Source organism: Haemorhous mexicanus, chromosome 5 (genome assembly GCF_027477595.1).
Source record: "Haemorhous mexicanus isolate bHaeMex1 chromosome 5, bHaeMex1.pri, whole genome shotgun sequence".
Lineage (NCBI taxonomy): Eukaryota > Metazoa > Chordata > Aves > Passeriformes > Fringillidae > Haemorhous > Haemorhous mexicanus.
The window spans coordinates 16,864,180-16,883,236 of record NC_082345.1 but is presented as its reverse complement, the minus strand read 5'-3'; the positions used below and the strand labels follow the sequence as shown (position 1 = coordinate 16,883,236).

The 19,057-nt window shown below is 39.6% G+C and overlaps 1 protein-coding gene across 3 annotated transcripts in view; it reads left to right on the top strand.

Annotated features, from left to right (window-relative positions):
• Positions 1 to 19,057, top strand: part of SCUBE1 (signal peptide, CUB domain and EGF like domain containing 1) — a 190,841-nt gene that overhangs the window by 26,291 nt on the left and 145,493 nt on the right. For all 3 annotated transcript variants that reach the window (XM_059846144.1, XM_059846142.1, XM_059846141.1), the window contains exon 3: positions 4,671 to 4,799. In XM_059846144.1, the coding sequence (XP_059702127.1) occupies positions 4,671 to 4,799 (129 nt within the window). The remainder of the gene's footprint in view (positions 1 to 4,670; positions 4,800 to 19,057) is intronic.

Sequence of the window (19,057 nt, the reverse complement as noted above, 5' to 3'; positions counted from 1 at the left end):
TGCAAGCATTTGCTTTGATTTCAGTAGCTGTGCCCATGATGATCTGTAGCTATGCTGACAAAGTTTGTTGCATGTGTTGGAACACACATTTTTGGACATTCAGGAACTTAATTAATTTCAAGTTATGCAATGAAGAGTGGGAATGAATTTTTCTGGAGGTAGTCTTTTTACTTTCTTGGCATAAATTCTGTGCCACCTTCTAGAAGAGCCAGTTATTGCTTGGAAAAGATGATTAGCACTCAGTCAATTCATGACACTGCTGAAAATGTTTAGACAAAATAGGAACCAGGCATTTTGGAACAGTTTGGTTTGTCTTGTGGACGTTAGTTATTGCTTGCTGATGTGTCTTCTATTCTCTGCTGTAACAGAAAGCTGAAATACTGTGATATGGGAAGCAGAAGAGTTTGCTTCTTGTTTTATTTTGAACATTTCATAGTTATATGTGCTTCTGGAAGAGCTGCTTCTCTGAAGGGTGACATTGTGAGGCTTATGAGAGTTCCATCTCTTTGTGGCACAATACACAAAATTAAACCAATCATGGGGCAATGCCAATTTCACCTCTAATAATGAAAGAAGAATCAACCCCATTATGTATAAGGGGTTGTACAAGTCCCATCAAATTAAAAAGAATCAGGTTACTTAAATTCAAATTCTCTTCCTATAACTGAAATACAAGGACTGTAAATTACAGCACATCCTCATGGTAACGTATCCTCAGATTTTCTCAGATACTTGTCTAGACTATTTTTTAAAAGTTCGTAGATGCTTGCATTGCATAATAACTGCAGTCTCACAGAATGGGTGTTAAGTAACACCACTGCTCCTTGAGGAGGGCAGTAGAAGAGCATGGCTGTGTTCCTTAGGGATGTGCTCAAAGAGGTATTTCCAGATGGCAACAAAAAGATTCACCTCTGCTTTCCAGAAAGAATTAGGATGGAGTTTCCAAGCCTCTTTCACCTTGATAAATAGTTGAACCACTACAGTTACTAGTATACCCAAGTAAGCAATATTCTTTTTACCTCTTTTTTCCTGATAATTTTTTGCTTTAAAACTTTTGAAACAAGCAGTGGATTTTTGAGATTTCTCTGAACGTGTTCCAGAAAGAGATGATCAAAATTATTTTGCCAGCATCTGAGGATGTCATTACATCCAGCCCTGGGATTGGGAGTTGTTGTCTTTTTTGAATACACTAAGCTCAAATGGGTTCATGGCAGATTGTGTTAGTACTGAAAATGTCTCTACACCTTCTTAATCATTTTGGCACATGTAATTTTTGTCTGAGACTCCCACAATTCCTGCCATTGTAGTACTGCATGAATTTAATTTCTCTTGGATTGGAAATACTGCAATTCTCTTTTAAGATGATTTCTTCACTAAACACCCCAAGAGTTCCCCATCTGAACAGCTGGAATTTAAGGAATTGAAAACTTTATAAATTTTTGTCAGTGTAGACAAAACTTCAGGTTTCCCTTTGAGAAACCTTGCAAATTCATCAGTAGATGCACCTACATCCATCACAATTTCATGGCTGAATATCTACATTAACACCCAATTCTATCAATTATAGGAAAAATAAGAATGATAGGATATGACCTACCCAAAAGGAAATAAAAACAGATGGCCCCTTCAAATTTTGAGGCTAATAATATACGAAATGAAGAGCAAGGCTGCAGGTTTTACGTGATTGAATGTACTCCTATTACTTTTACTCTATATGAAGCTTGATAAGGAAGCTGTATTCTGGCATGTCAGCTGTAGCATTCTGTCCATAAATTACAAGTGTTGCACACTGAGGCACTCTTTAAAGAATGTCTTCCTCCAGGTAAAAGAGCAGATGGAGTGGTGGTCACATTGCTTGCATTTCTCTTGGCAGTTGGAGCTTCAAAAATGTTCAATATTTGGACTTTGTAGGCTTTGTACATGTTTTTACAAGGTTTTCTTGTTTGGGTTTTTTGTTTGTTTGTTTGGGTTTATGAGGGAGGGGAGGGGCTGGGGGTTTTTTGGTGTGTTTTTGCTTTGGTTTTTTTGGAAATATAAATACACCAGTCTTAGCCCCTTGGTTTTTTGCTAGCCATGCTGGAGATAGAAATTCCAATCAGCCTGCCAGGTGAAGTTTTTAAATAGTTATTTGGGTTTTGGAGGGGAAGAAACACAAAAAACCCACAACATGGCTCTGAAAAGGAGTTAGAATGTTTGGTTCCACTTCTAGTTTTTAACAGCTATTGGGATGCAAAAGGGAGAAATAATATTCTAATCCTTTTGCAATATTAATTGTGACTTGAACTCCTAAGAAAATGATATGAAAATAATCTGTTTCTTTTGCTATTTTTGTGGTTTCTGTATCTGTTGCGTTACCTTTTCCATAACTTGAGTATTTGTATTGCATCATCACTTTGTGCTGCTAATCACAGTTCAGCTTTTTAGAAATAAGTATTATATAAGGGGCAGTCATTCAAAAGGCTTCACCTTTCTTTGGTATTTTTTGTCCCTTTTGAAGGCTCTCCCACTGCTTATTTAAACAAATAGTATTGTTTGATTCATTGTTTGAAAAAAAAGAGAAATAATTGCTCAACCCTTGGCAGTCTGATGCTGAGGAACATAACAGGTGGCAACAGCTTCTTCTGAAAAGACTCATTGCTGGATAAAAGTTATGAAGAAACCTTGAAATGAAGATGCCATTTCTTCTGAGGGGAACACCTGAGACACCTGACATCAAAATCCTGTTAGATGCTTTTTGAGTATTGACTTGGCCTGTTAAAACATTTCTATAGAGCATTACTATAGAGCTCTCTTTTTGTCCCTGTAACCTGTAAAGAACAATATGAAGTTTCTGGAAATATTCATGAATGGTTGTGGAAGCTGCAAATTTCTGCTGAGTGGAAACCAGACTGTAACATTTTGGGAATATGCAACAGTTCTGTGTGACTGGGTGCATAATGAGAGCAACTTCTCAGAGACTGCCTTGTAGGTTGTTTGGGATGAGCACTTGACTTGCTGGTTCTTGTTCTCAAGAAAAATCATAGATTTCTCTTTTTGCTCTCATACTGGACTTGGAAGGTAGAGCGCAACCACAGGCTGTGCTGAGTGGGCACTTGTACAACTCATGGATGGAAATTGTTAGTAAAGAATGAGAACCTTCTGAAAAAGAGCAGTGCTTTAAAGACTAGGAAATCTACCTTTGAGCAGCAGCTTTATTTTGGTTTGGAAGATCATTTCTCCAGCTTCCTATTTCTGGTACTGCTGTGGTGCCAAATGCTGAATTCTGAAATAGCCAACTGGTCTTGCAGATAAAGCCAAGCCTGTCATTCCCTTTTCAAGCTGCTGAGGAGGTTGTACAGGGGGGACTTCAGAGCTGTTGAAGGCAGGTGGATGGAGACTTGGAGAATTCTGAGTTTAAGGTAGATTTTTGGGAGGGGCCAATATGAGGGAGAAGACTTGCAACAGAACTTGGGAAAAGCCTGTCCCTGCTCTCACAGACTGTGTAAGGAGGGACAAAACCAGCCATCCTCAATCCAAGGACCAGAAGTTGTGAAGGCACTGAGTGGCTGAGTCTGAGGTGGCTCTTCAGACGAGTCTGATTTTGCCCAAACCCTGTCCTCTTTGGATTGCATCTAGGTATGATACCAGGTAGCAAGAGCTTTTCATGGAGTGCTTTAAATTGAGAAAAAAAAAAAAAGAGAGAGAAAATCTGTGTGAACATGAACCTAATTCAGAAAAATGTAAATCACCTCTGCAATGGAAGGCACATTTGAAATGTACTGCTGGGGTAACTCTGATATTCTATCAGGTGATTTTCTAAAATAATAACTTTAGCTGTTTATCATGTGCTGCCTGACTTAGGGAGATTAGCTGTGGTTTTTGGTCTAGCCCACATAAATTTAGACCTGATACTTATCTAGCCATGAGGCTATCTTTAATTATTTATATATTTTTAGTTGGTTGATGTGCACCACTTAATTCTTCACAAGAGTGACTGTGATACCAAAATACAATTTATAAAAGGAAGAAAGTTTGCATTTTCTAGAATGAGTGATTTTTTTGTATGAGGGAGGGAAAATCATGGCAGGATTGTTTGTAATTGCAGCAGAATCCATCTCTCATCTTTTATGATCCTCTTTAAGATACAGGCCAGTGTGAAAAAAACCCAAAACAAATCTATCATATCTTCTGAGAAGAAAATACTGAAATTTTTGTGGTTCTGGTTGTATATGGATTAATACAGAAGATTATAGTTTATTTGTTATAAAAGGCATACTTTTGTCTCATGCCATATTAATAGTATGCGTCACATAGTTGTTACTATGGTCAAAGGTTTCATTCATTCTCTGCTTGATTATTTTGAAGCCAGAAAATAAAAACTACATTTTAAATATAAAGTGTACCAAAATCAAATGTTCCTTTTTTTATTTTTCACAACATATCATTGTTTACTGTGCTGAGACTCCAATTATTTTGTGAAAGAGTGTTCTATACATTGGCCTGCTGCTTTTCAGACAAATATGACCCCGATATATTCAGTTCCTGACCATGTGTTGAAGTAGGCAAAATGGGCCTAAAAGAAATATTAGGGACGTGCATATATCAAAAAACATGCCCAGTTGGAGAAATTTTTCTGTATTGTTAGAATTCTCTTTTTACAAAAGCTTTTTTTCTCTCCTCTTGTGTTTTAGATATCGATGAGTGTGAAAATGACTTCTACAATGGGGGCTGTGTCCATGAGTGTATCAACATTCCAGGCAACTACAGGTGTACATGCTATGATGGATTCATGTTAGCCCACGATGGCCACAACTGTCTTGGTAAGTGGTGAATGCTGGCAAGAAACTTCCATTTCATGGCAGTGGCAAGAAGGCCTGATCTGTTTTCTGCACTTTATCATCTGGCACATCTTCAGTTAAGACTTGATCCAGGTCTCAATGAATACATTCAAACCTGTGTGTTTGCCCCAGTGTGGTTCAGGTCAGACCCTTCCAGCTGTCACTCTTAATCTCGACATGCTCAAAGCAGAATGCCGATCTTTAATATTGCTGAGGAAAACCCTGACCCCCCAAATCCTGTGCTGGATGCTTGGTCTTCTTCTTTAAGAAAAGTAATCTGTTAAATATATTAAATATACTGAGATACATTTTGTCTGTTTCTTCCAACTTTTGTAATCCCAGTCGTATCTTTAGAGCTTTCCCTCCCCTTTTTTTCCTTTTCAGGCAGTACAGTTCTGGGATATGGTGTATGAACATAAATTACAGGATGTTAGAAGTAAAAGTAAGGCAGGAAAGAATCCTTGGACAATGAAACAGGGCAGAAGAAACACTGGTCGCTAATAACTGGAGGGACACTGTCCACTGACTGTGCAAAGCCCAGTGCAGGATCTTCATTGTTTCAGCAGTCTGAGGATTTGGGGATCTGTATTTTTGATTCATGGCCATTGCTCTGGTTCAAATAGGGTGGGTTTGTCCTAGAAGCTACATAGGTATATGTTCTTATTATGAAATTCTTCATACCAGTTTCCTGGAAATGAACCTACACTGCTATGTCCAGTTTCCCATAGCTGCTTACTTGTTGGTCATTTCTTGCTTAGAGACTCTTTCTCACTATTCCCAATATAAATGCAATGACCACATATTGGTACAGTCCTAAGTTAATTTCAAGGTGATGTTTATAAAACAGTGTGTAAAATGGATATTTTTCTCTGTGTGAGCAGCAGCTCTACTTTAGTAAAAACTGAGATATTTTCAATGACAATCAAGAAATGAGGCAGCGAACTAGAAGTATTGAAGTCCAGTATCACCAGTCTGCACTAACTGAAGCTATGAAAGAACTAGGATTTCAGGACAAGGATTTGATTAGCCTTTCAGTAGATGTATTTTGTACTGCATTTATTTTCAAACAGAGTAATATTTGTTCTGATGGATTATATATCCTGACCATTTACAGCGGTTTGACTCAAACTTCCAAATTTCGTTTGTTATAGAACAGACTAAAATAGATTTATTTGCCTCAGCCTGGGGTGGTCAAATGATTAATGGTTTAAGAGGTATTTCTTATACAAAGACCAGCCAGACATTAATTTTAAAAATAAAAAAACCTCTATTTATTCTAATATTAATAAATTCTTACTAAAACAGAACACAGACATAATCAAATAGTTCAAGTATTTGGAATTCAAATAACTGTGCATATGTGTTGTTTCAAACAGCTTGCTAGTTTCAACTTTGTTCAAACAACTCCCATTATAGTAGGGAAAAAACCCTTTTGAACAATGAACAGCAAAAGGAGTGACCTGATCAACAATGAGCCATTGAGGAGAGCTGTGGGGTTGTTTTTGGACCTGCTGTTTGTGTTAGTGATCTCTGGTCATGAAATGAAGAGACTAAATCTACAGAGAAAGTCACATTTCTAATACATTTTTATTAATTTATATTCAGCCACTTGATTTTTTGTGGGCTTTTTTTTTTTGTTTTGTTTTTTTAAATTAAAAAAAAGAAAAAGGCCAACAAAAATACAAACAGGTGACTATACTGGGAATAACAGCAAAGAGCTCCCTATCTCCCAGTGTACAACCTTAGGGACACTAAAAGAGGTCACAACTGTCTTTCTTATTTTAAGACCATGGACTGGGGAAGTTGTATCTGCAATTAATGAATGGTCTTTAGCATGTCTTAGTAAAATATCTGGTTTTACTTACAGGCACTGAAATGGGAATCAAGGCACATTCCCTCTTCCTTCCTTCCTTCCTTCCTTCCTTCCTTCCTTCCTTCCTTCCTTCCTTCCTTCCTTCCTTCCTTCCTTCCTTCCGCCACTTCCGCCACTTCCGCCACTTCCGCCACTTCCTTCCGCCACTTCCTTCCGCCACTTCCTTCCTTCTTTGAAATTTGAATGGGTTTACTGAGGGCCAGCATGTCTGCTTTTAAGGTTTTAGACTGAAGATTTTAATTGTGACAGTGACCATGCCAATCTTGCTATGGCTGCTTGTTGTGTGCTGACTCAGATTTGGGACACCATTGCTGGAAAAGAGAGAACTTTTTTTTTTTATGGCATTTTTCTACCATTATTTGCACCCCACCTAGTTGCTGGCATTGTCAGTTATGCTGACTGTTGTGACAGCCTAGTGGTTTCCATTAGTAGAGTATCCGTTTTTGAAAAGGGGGACATTCTAATCCCTTCCCTTCTTGACCAGCTTTATTTCCCTTCTCTTATGCTACTAGAAATATGTAAATGCAGTAAGAGGTTGCAGTGAGGTCTCAAATCAAAAACAAACCCTGTATTTGCAGAAACAAGTTTAAATTGGGATTTCTATAACATTTTGGAAATTGTTTTGCTTATTCCAAAGATTTTCTTTTTCACCGTGATGAAATTAGGCATTGAAAGGAATTGACATTTTGGTGAGTCCACTGGTTTGCATCTGTTCTTGCTTTTTGAGAAACCACTCATTTTTCATGGATTTTATGGAGACAAAGAATGCTTCACAAAATTAGTATCAATGTTTTTCACCTTTCTTATAATGAAAAAGATTTCACCAGGACTTCTGCATATCTTCTTTGACGTATGGATTTCTACGTATCTTGCTTGACTGCGGTCTCTGCAAGATCTTAAACCATCTCTTCTTGACAGGGTTTACATTCCTTTATAAATCTTCACTGAATGTCTTTCTAGTAACATCAGTACAGCAAGATTATTAAAATCTTCTTTATAAATAGCAAACTTGAAGTATTCAATTACAGCAGACACTGTGGACAAGTTAAGTGCTTTTTTCTGAGTTCTTCCTCCAACATTTCCTTTCTTTCTTCCTTTCTTCCTCCCTTCCTCCCTCCCTTCCTCCCTTCCTTCTTCCTTCCTGTAATGATGTTCTTGTCTACCTAAAAATAAAAATTTTTTGCACTCCCTTGAGTAGTTTTTTCTCAAAAATTGCTCTTAAGTCTGCTCAGTGGATGCAAGACTAGTATTTGGTGTCATACAGTAGGTTTGAAATAGGATTTCCCTTCTTGTACATGAAATACAAATCTGAGGGGGTTTATAATGCTCATCTCTTTTGATGTTAATAAGAATAGCTATCACCTGCTTTTTTTTCTCCTTTTATGTGTGTTGTTTGGGGATTTTTTTCATATTTTCTTTCTCCTTAGGTCTGATTTGTGATAGTCACTTTTTAAATAGGGAATAAGCATTGCTTTTTTGCATAAGCAATTCTTGCTGCCAGGCTGCACACATCCTAACTCTTCCTTTTTTTTAAAGATTAGGATAGGTTCTATGAAGTCCTCTGCTTTTTAGTAAGCATACTACAGATGTTCTTCTTAAAAAGTATCAAAAAAGATGCAAAGCAGCATGGACAAAAAAAAATTATTGTATTCAGAGACCTACTTATTTGACATACTTATTTTATTTAAAAGTTTTTCTGTGGTATTAATTGCTATAGGAACATGCATTAATACCTTGTAAATAGTAATAAATTTGTAGTCAGAAAGTCCTGTAAGGAAAGGAAATAAAATTTTCATTGTTTTATAGATTAATAACTAGGCAAACAGATTAAGTTACTTCTCAGTCTTCACAAAAGGTATCTCCATGTCTATACCATAGCCAGGAATCAAATCCTTACCCTTCTTCATCCCTGATTTTATTTCAGATAGTCTGTGTAGCTTTGGTTTCTCTTACAGAAAAATACCAATTAACAAGTTTGGACACTTGTAATATGATATCTCGATTCTTTTGTATGTGTGACCTCCTGCAGATAACTATAAAAGTAGGTTTTGATGATTCAATATAGCTTATGGTTCTTCAGCAGCTAATTGTTTGTCTGATTGAGAAGAATCCTGGGAAGCAGAGGGAAATTCTGTTCAGAAATCAGGACAGAAATGCAATTCTTAGTGTGCATGATAGGTTCCATGGAGCTCTCTGCAGGAGCTGAGCAGACACAAGTGTGGCAGACACAAGCACGGTGTCAGCTGTGAATTGAATAGCAAAGTCCTGGCTGTGTCCACGACCTTGAAGGTGTGCTTGGGGCAGAAGGCCTGATTTTCCAGCCTGAATAATGGAAATTAGCTTTTTATTTGTCTGTTGTCAGATTGTACTTTGCATCTCTTGACAAAGTGGCTAAGTCACATGGAAACTTTCCCCTGTGGGAAAGGAGAGGTAGCACTTTCCCTGGAGCATCTGAACCTGCTCCAGGAGTGGTATTGATTTGCCAGCTCTGGTAGGTGCAGCAAAGCAGCAATTCCAGCCAGGCATTTGGGAGCCTGCATCTAAAAGAGAAACTTCTAAGATGAACCAGGAGCTGATGAGGCACAGGCCTTGAGATGCCTGTTATAAAATAGACCTTGGGATCTCAAATCAGTAAAAAATTTCATGTTTGAAAGTCACACAGTTTTGTTTCTTCTAAGGTCTGAGGTTAAGATCTAAACCCAAGTGCTTGTCTTGAAGTACTCCTTTAAAATCTCTTGGCTTACTTTAAGAGAAAAGAGGTTTAACCCCAGCATGGAGGTTTAATTCTTGGCTGGGTGGTAGTAATCTGCAATCTGACTCAGATGAAAAAACTAACATTACTATATACATAGAATCACAGAATCATTTAGGTTGGAAAAGCCCTCCAAGATCCTTGAGTTTAACCTTTAGATCATTGAATCCAACTTTTAAATGTATGTATATCACATCATATGATTCAGTCATTTTTCAGTAAATTTTCCAGTGTTCTATGTTTTTGGGTTTTTTTTTTTTCCACAATAAACCCAAACGAATTAGAAATTAAATTCTACCTATTCCTATCCTGCTGTTCAAACATACACACTGGGTCTTGGGATTGTGGCCTCATCTGACTATCAACATGAAGTGGGAGGGGAGTTGCAAACGTGTGAGAAACCATTCCTAAACCTACCAGATGTATCTTGTCCAGAAGTGTCACATAAATCAGGATTGCATAATCACTGGTATGATTAAAGAGATCAGTGTCTTCCTTTAAATTTAACTGTATTTTTCTTCTCCTGACAGCTGTGCACAATTGTTGCTTGCTTAAACTCCAAGTAAATGCTGGTATTCATTATGTTTATTTTTCTTTATGTTTCCCAACAGTTCAAATAGATTTTTTATTAACCTTTTTAATATGAAACTAAACAGCTTATGCAAAGCTGTTTTTAGTTTCATAAAAATATTTTAAAGAGGAGCTGAAAAATGGTTCGTTTTCTTGGCCATCTTCCAGTTTTCCTTGCCCTTCTTTCCTAGCTCCAGAAGACTATTAGGTAAGCTGACAGTCAAGTATTGTCCCTCTCTAGCACATTAGCAGGGCTTCTAATAATATTATCAGTCCTAAACTGTCTTCCAGATTTTCCTGGTTAGTAATTCCAAGACCATTGGCAGATGGAGGAAGGTTAAATACACCCAATAGCCTTCTTTTTATAGCTCTTCATTTTTTATTAAAACAAATGTAAAATTGTGGAATTTTTCTAGAGAAGGTTAATAATCTAAATCTTGAAGTTCTTACTCATTTCCAGACTTTAACAGGATTTGGGGACTTGGAGGTGGTTTATGCCTTAAGAGAAGCAGGCCAGACCCCAATCAGGTCTCAGTAGTTGAGTAGCAAGGAGCTGTTCTAGCTGTGAGAGGTCCAAGCCAAAAGATGGGAATGGAAATGTATAAAATATATATTTATAGACAAGATGAGAACTGTTGAAATGCAAGGTTTAACAGCACATTTATCTGCATGTTTTAAACTCTTGTGAGCTCTGCCTTTCTGCAAAAGATGACAGGCAGTTATTAGGTCCTTGGGGTGTAGTAATAGCCTTGAGATGAGGGGAGCTTCTGGTGTTTAGCTACAGAACCTTCCCAAGAAAAGCTGCAATGAGCACATTCACACAAATCTATGCTACAAATTACACAGCAGACTGCCTTGTAGTGACAAATGTGTTCTTGCAGAATGAAAAACTTGAAAGCATATTTTGAAGTTCTTTGGTTTTCATATGCAAGCCTAAGTGACAAAGAAATTTGTTTTCTGATATATTTCTTCAGCAAAGTGATTTTTACCATATTCCTGGTTTCAGATATTTTACCAGTCTTGTTTGGTCTGTACCCGAGATTAATAAGAACAGCTGTGATTCATCACAGCAATTCAAAGTATCCAGTCTTCATGGTACAGTAGCATGGATCAGATTTTAGAAGACGTATTGCTGTTCTGCAGTTTGTGCTGACTGATGAGTAGGTGCTGAGAAAATATGGATAGCTGGGATGTAAATGTTCTTGAGACAATTCTCTATTAGATGTTTACATGCAACTTGTTTACATGGGTTTACTTTTGTTACTTGGCTGCCTGCATCTTGTGAAAGCCTCCATGGTGCCAAGTGGTAGCAGGCAGTCAGAAAACTAAATTATATCTCTCTTTAAAGATAGTATTATAACATCTTAGTTCTGATGATCTTCCAACACCCAGTAAAAACTGGAATTCTCTTGGTGATTAATGGAAAGATCTTTGGTATCCAGCCCTCTCTGAAGCTGAGATCTCAACACTTTACTTTCCTTATCTTGCTTTTTCTACTTCTGTATAAAGTTTCCTCCTTTAAACGTACTCTAATGTTTGGTCACCTCACATTAATCTTTGGAGTTCAAATGGGGTATAACTTTCTTTACATGTTAATTTGCTGTATGTTTGCTTTCTTAAGCCAATGTGATCTGAAAAGTACCAAAACAAGTGAGAGTATAAATCAGCATAGACCAAAGCTTTTTTGTTAGGTATGGGGAAATAATCAAAAGTGTAGAATAAATCTTGATGGCTGTCAGCTATGAAGTGAGAATCTCAGACTGTCATAATAAATTAGGAAACTGGGAGCTGTGTGACAGCAGCATCAATTTCAGTCTCTTGTTTCTGCAAGTCTTCTTGTTCTCTGAGCCTTTTTCTTCTTTTCCTCAAATACTTACTCCCTGGAGGAGGTAATCAATCTCAGCAAAGATTTCTCTACATGGAACACTCAGGAAAGTAAAGAATAAGCAGCTTAGAGTGTGAAGCTAATATGTGCAAGTTAAATCCCATATGGGTGCTCTTAGTTAGTCTGATTTGGCTGTAGATAGTGTCTTGGCTCAACAAGCTCAGAGATACTGCATCCTTACTACTTTACCTCATTTGTGTTAGTTTTGCGTCTTTTGGTAATTCATTTTAACTTTCTCATAATAGCAAATTTCTGAGTCAGTGTGGCCTATATTGATGTATACCTTAATGGAAAAACTATAAAATATGTTGAATTTATCAAAATTTATTTTTGGGAGCTGCATCGTGTTTAGTGCTTACTTAAACCAAGGGAGAATGTGTGTTCACCTGAGGGTGCAGGATTACAGACTCTAGTGGGTGTGTCAGATGTGTATGGCATTCAAGCCCTCCCTAATGGAATGGTGCCTTTTTGAGTCCTAGAAATTATGTAGGTCCAGCTGAAACACTGAATTCATACGGATTACAAAAAGACATCAAAGAAGTCATCAGATTCCTGATTTCAAAGAGTCATTGTCGAGCTATGCTTAGAATGCAGTCAGAACTTGGCAGTGTTGATTTATGATAAACAATATGATTTATACAGTCAAGAAACAGTCATCATGAAAAATATCTGCTACATAGTGGCTGACTGTATTAGAAATGAGACCTAACTCTTTTCCAGTAGGAATGAGTTCTAGATGAAAGGTTGGTGGTGAATTTCTTGCCAAGTGGATTTTAGGGTCTCAGATTTCTGCAGTGCCCTGCCTTTGCTGTTTAACACTCTTCATGAATTTCTGCATCTTTACATTATTCTTTTGACTTCAGTGTGCAGTGTGCAAACTTGAAAGTATGGATCAAACTGCAAGACTAAGGTAGAGGCATGTTTTTACTGCTTTTATTACCTTCTGCAGACTTCAGTTCAGTTGCTTTTCAAGCATCTCAAAATACTCCCTGTTTCTTACTGGAGTTGGATCAGAGCATAAGATGTAGTTTTACATAAAAGAGGAGCAGGAAGGAACATGGAGTTGTTGAAGGCAGCATGTTTAATTATGACTTTTTTGATGACTGTAGCTAATATCAAAATAATAATAATTGCTCATTAAAAAGTCACTGGACATACTTTTACAAGAATGATTGTTTAGAAAACTTGCAGGGATTGAGATTAAAGCAAAATTTATTATTAAGATGCCTTACGAGATATGGAAGGAAATTATTAGAAACAATTCACTCGAGTCTTCAAAAAGGGCAAGAAGGAAGACCCAAGAAACTACAGGTCAGTCAGCCTCACCATTCCTGGAAAGGCAATGGAACAGCTCATCCTGGATATTATCTCTGAGCATGTGGAGGAAAAAAATCATAAAATCACAGAATGGTTTGGGTTAGAAGGGACCCTTAAGATCATTCCATTCTACCCCTGCCGTGGGCAGGGACACCTTCCACTATCCCAGGTTGCTCCAAGCCCCATCCTACCCGGCCTTGGACACTTGTAGGGATCAGGCAGCTTCTCTGGGCAGCCTGTGCCAGGGCCTCTCCATCCTCACAGGGAAGAAGAATTTCTTCCTAATTTCAAATCTAAATCTACTTTCCTTTAGCTTAAAGCCATTTTCCCTTGTCCTATCACTGCATGTACTTGTAAAAAGCCCCTCTCTCACTTTCTTGTAGGCTCATTTCAGCTACTGGAAGGCCACAATGAGTTTTTCCTGGATCCTTCTCCTCTCCAGGCTGAACAATCCCAATTCCCTCAGCTTTTCCTCCCAGCAGAGCAGCTCCATCCCTCTAATCCCCTTGGTGTCCGTGCTCTGGCCTGGCTCCAGCAGCTCCCTGTCCTTCCTGTGCTGGGCTCAGGGCTGGATGCAGCCCTGCAGGGGGGGCTCAGCAAGGTGGGGCAGAGGGGCAGAATCCCCCCTGCCCTGCTGCCCTGGGGCTCTGGGTGCAGCCCAGCACAGGGGGGCTCTGTGTTGGGGCAGAGTCAGCTCTCACCCACAGCACCCCCAAGTCCTTCTGTCAGGGCTGCTCCCTGTGCTCAGCCCCAGCTTGGATCCATCACACACGGGGATGTGTCCAAGACAGGGGCAGCACCAGCACTTGGTCTGGTTAAACTTCATGAGATTCCCATGGGCCACTGCTCGAGCCTGTCCAGGTCTGTCTGAATTGTCACTGCACCCTCAGCTTGGTGTCGTCTGCAAAGCTGCTGAAGGTGATCCCTTTGTTTATGTCATGGATTCTTCAAGGGGAAATCACACTTGACTAGGTGGATAGCCTGCTGTGATGGAATGATGGGCTGGGGATGAGGGAGAGCAGTGGATGTTCTCTGCCTTGACTTCACAAAAGCTTTTGACACTGTCCCCCACAAGATCCTTGTGGGTGAGCTGAGGGAGGGCAGGTTGGCTGAGTGGGCGGTCAGGTTTTTTGAGAACTGTCTGAACAGCAGAGCAGCAGTGCAGGGCCTGGCTGGTGGCCTGTACCCAGTGATGTCCCCTGGGGTCAGGACTGGCCCCAGTATTGTTCCTCTTACTCATCAGGCCCTGGGTGAAGGGGAGAGATATCAGCACATTTGCTGATGATATAAAACAGTAAGGAGTGTCCTGGCACACCAGAAGGTGCTGTCGTTCTGTGAAACTCAGGCAGGATGGGGAGCTGGGCACAGAGGAACCCAACAAAGTTCAACAAAGGCAAGGGCAGGGACCATCACCTGGGCAGGAAAAACTCCAGTTACTGGGACAGGCTGGGGTGATCTGCTGGAGAGCAGTTCTGAGGAGAAGGACCTGGGGGTCCTGGTGGACAGTGAAATGTTCCCAAGCCAGCAGTGTCCTGAGGGCAAGGAGGTCAGTGAAATCCAGAGGAGCATCAGGAAGAGCATTGCCAGCAGCTCAGGGAGTGATCCTGCCCCTCTGCCCAGCCCTGGGAGGCATATCTGCAGTGCTGTGTCCAGTTCTGGGCTCCTCAGGACAGCAGGGACATGGAGCTCCTGGAGCAGGGCTAGCAAAGGGCTGTATAGATGATGAGGGGACTGGAGCATCTCTCCTGTGAGGAGCCAAATGGGGAAAGACGTGACTGAGAGAGGATCTTATAAATGCACACAAATGTCTTCAGGGACAAGGGGCACAAACTGAAACACATGAAGTCTCCTTCTGAATATAAGGAAAAACTTCTTTGCTGTGAGAGTGACAGAGCACTTCCCAGAGAGGCTGTGAAGTCTCCTTCTCTGGAGAGATTCAAAACCTACCTGGACACAATCCTGTGCAACCTGCTCCACGTGCCCCTGTTTCAGCAGGGGTATTGGGCTGGATGATCTCCAGGGGTTCCTGCCAACCTTATCTGTTCTGTGTTTCTGTAATGAAAATATATTTTGTTACATAAATAGGAGTCCGTATTGTGCCATAGTTTGGAGAAATAATGTTTGAAAAAGTAGAGAAACTATTTAATTATTTCTGTCGTTTATTTTGAAGGCATAATTAAGAAACTACTTCTGAAATTAATCAGAAATTCCATAAAAATTATGAGTATGGCAGCAATTAAAGGGTTCTGGACCTGACTAAGGGCTTAGGGGGATTGGATTTGTAGTGTGTGACTAATCACGTAGGGCCTGTTAGATAAGATGCTAAGCACTCTGGTCCCAGTGCATCAAAACTTCTATGTGCACAACAGGTACAAATCATGGTATCTTGCTGCCTATGCAACTGCAGTGCTTTCTTAAATAGGTCTGAGAGTGGCTATATGTCACCAAATGCTGTTCAGTACTTACAGAAAAACTCCTAAACTCCCTGTATGAACATGTTAGGGAAGTCTGAGAGACTTGGTTTTAGTCACTAAAAATAACTTGAAGATCTCCTCTAGTCTATAAAACCTGAGTGGACCACAGGCTCAGGCTGTTAATGACTGCACATTGAAAGAATGTGAGTACTCATTCTTGTGCTCTGAAATGACAGGAATACCCCAGGCAAGGACTGAGTTTTGCTTTGAATAGATTCCAGCTAGTGTCCACTTCATCATTTCACACAGGCTGCATGTTTGAGTGGGACCTCAGGGCTTTCCAGTTGCAGAATTTGTCAGTAGATGATCAGTCCATTTGCCTTAACATGTAAATAGTTTTCCCTCTGATTTAAGGTTCTGTACAACCAATATTAGGTATCTCAGAGTAAAAGGTAAGAAGGCTTTCAGTGGAAAGCCCATAGAAAGCTCTGCATTGTTCCTGTAATTTACAGATTAATTTATGTGCAAGAATCTGTTGGATTTGGTCCAGCAGAGGGCTGTGGAGATGATCAGGGGACTAGAAATCTCTTGTATGAAGGGAGGCTGAGAGAGCTGGGCCTGTTTAGCCTGGAGAAGAGACGACCAAAAGAGGATCTTACCAATGTCTGTCAGTAGCTGCATGGAGGGTGTTCTGACAAGAGCTGGGAGCCAGGTTCTTCTCAGTGATGCCAAACAGCAGGATGAGAGGCAATGGGCAGAAACTGAAACACAGGAAATGTTCCATGAGGAACATCAGGAGAAACTTCTACTGTGCAGGCAACTGAGCACTGGCAGCCCAGAGAGGATGTGGAGTCTCCTTCCATGGAAGACCCTCAAAAGCCATGTGGACACAATCCTGAGTAATATGCTCAAGGATGACCCTGCCTGAGCAGAGAGGTTGGATGATCTCCAGTGTACACTTAAGTAAGAATTCCTATGGTTTTTCCTTAAAAAATTCCACAGTGTTATATAGCTGTTAGAGAAATCCATTTATGTGTTTCCAAGTGCTGGCTAAAAGAATATGCAAGTCTGGTGAATTTTACAGGGAAGGTGGAGTTAAGGTGGTTGTTTGTTCTGATTTATTTGGTGTTCTTTGTTTGTGTTGGCTGTACACTACCAAGCCAGCTCCAAACTTACTAAATTCTTACCTTCTCCACATAAATATGATGTTCCTGAAGTCAGGTTTTTTGACTGCTGTTGCTTTTCATTGGTAATTCCCAGCTCAGGGCAATGTGGGTCTCTCTTTATAAGAGGTGAATGTGGCTGACGTGTCAATCTGTTGAATTGCTTAGCACTAACACAACTTACTGCAGCTTACATGTTCTAATGGGTGGCTGCTGCTTAGCTGGTGCACAGGTGTCCAGCTGTTTTCTTAAATCCAGGTAGTCAAAAAAACCCCAACCAACCAGTCCAGCTTTGTACTGTGTGATATAGAACAGCTGGGTTGAATAGTAAGCTAGTGTTGCCATTTCATATTTTAAAAAAAATTACTATTTGCTGTAAGATCTTAAATATATTCCAGGTATTTCTGTCCAGAGAAATCAGAAAACATTTTTTTTCTAAATACTGGGGTTTGTGTTGCTCATGTTTAGGAGAATGGAAATGCTGAACTCATTTCCCAGGGGGCAAAAATGCCCATTTGCCCAAATATTTTGTGCAAAGGAAGCACTCATTCTGTGAAACTATTCAGAAACTGAGGTTGTGTTTATAAAACAGTTTTCACCAATGGAGATGCTTTCAGGAAAATGTAATTGTTTTGATATGACCTACAGGAAGGATTTCAGCACTTTTTTGTTCCCCAAAAGTTTAAAGAGTAGATATGTGTCTGACTAAGCCAATTCACCTGAATAAGTCAATCTTTTTCTACTCCTGCTGTAGTTCTCATTACACTATATTGAAAATTGTGCTTGAGACTCTCTCATTTCTTCCACTTCTAATGGACCTCAAGTATTGTCCATATAGAGCATGAGAATGACTTCATAGCCTACTGGGTACTGCAGTGTTGAGGTTAAAATCACTTATCTGACTCTAGAGAGGCCCCTAACAGTGTTACTGACAACAAAATGTTTAATGATAACAACAAAAATGTTTAATCTAGCCGTTTTCTAGGCTTTTGTTACTGGAGCTCAGGAAGGAAGTACTTCATGTGCTATAGACCTGGAAAATCTTACCAACTTGAGATGGAGATACTGTCTCACTTTCCATGTCAAGTTTCTGTCTCACATTCCATGTCAAGTTTCATGGTTTGTTTAACCCAAAAGAAAAAATCTTTTTTCATTATTGAAACAATAATAGCAATACAACAAGAACAACAAGCGGTTTTAAGTTAACCCAAACCAGATTTTTCTAATCTTGATAGTGTCTATAAGTAAAAGTAAAAGGAAGCAGGTATAAGCAGTAATTACCATGGAAGAAGGATAGTTCAGTTCAGCCTGCAGCAGTTAATGATGCTGAGGAAAAAGACAAAGGGGCATTATGATAATAGACTAAATAATTAACTTAACTTATCTCAAATTTTTCCTTTAATTGATCTGGACTGCTTCTTGTTTGTATCTGTAATTAGCTTCCCTCCACTATTTTATGGGTTAATGTTAATCCAGCATTTGCCACTTGGAGTGCCTACGTATGACTAGATGTCAGTGGGAGCTGCAAAGTTATACTAATGAAGCTGTGGATGTCTGTGCCTCGCAGAAGAGCTTCATGCCTAGCTGGAGGCTGCTGGCATTCCCTGGACAGTGGCACAGATGAAAAGAAGTGTGATCAAATTCACACACAATTGTCTTAAAGCCTGAATCAAAAGAGTGGATAACATGAACAAATAACTGAACAGGAACTTTGTTGAGTTTAGGCACTGTTGTCAGGCCACCTGTGAAAGCATAGAAGCTACAACTGTCACATCCAGGGACTTGGATGTTTATTTTTGAAATGCTAAAAGCTGTGAAAAGGGTTTTGGTGTCTTAAGAGGACAGAGAGAGTGGTGCCCAGTTGGTAAAGAAAGGACAAATAACATCAAGAGAGTTGAACTTAATGCAACATCCACACAATATCCATGGGGCTGTTACCTTCAGCTCAGCAAGTGGGCGGCAGTCACATGCAGCAGAGTTAAACTGAGAGTTACATGTGTGTTTCCTAGGCTGTACAGAGCAAAGAAGTCTCTTGCTGCTGCATTTATGCCGTTTGCCTGCTGTGAAATTTAAGACATTCCACTGTATGTCAGAAAATAACTGCAGTAAAGATTTGAAGCATCTATTTCAAGTTGTGCAGGCAAGCAAGAAGCCCAGTCAGTGGGTGCTGAGTGAGAGTGGATAGGTGATTGTAACCCATTAAAACACTAAATTCTCCAGGACAGATCACAGCCATCACTTTAGGTGTTCTATCCTTGTACATATG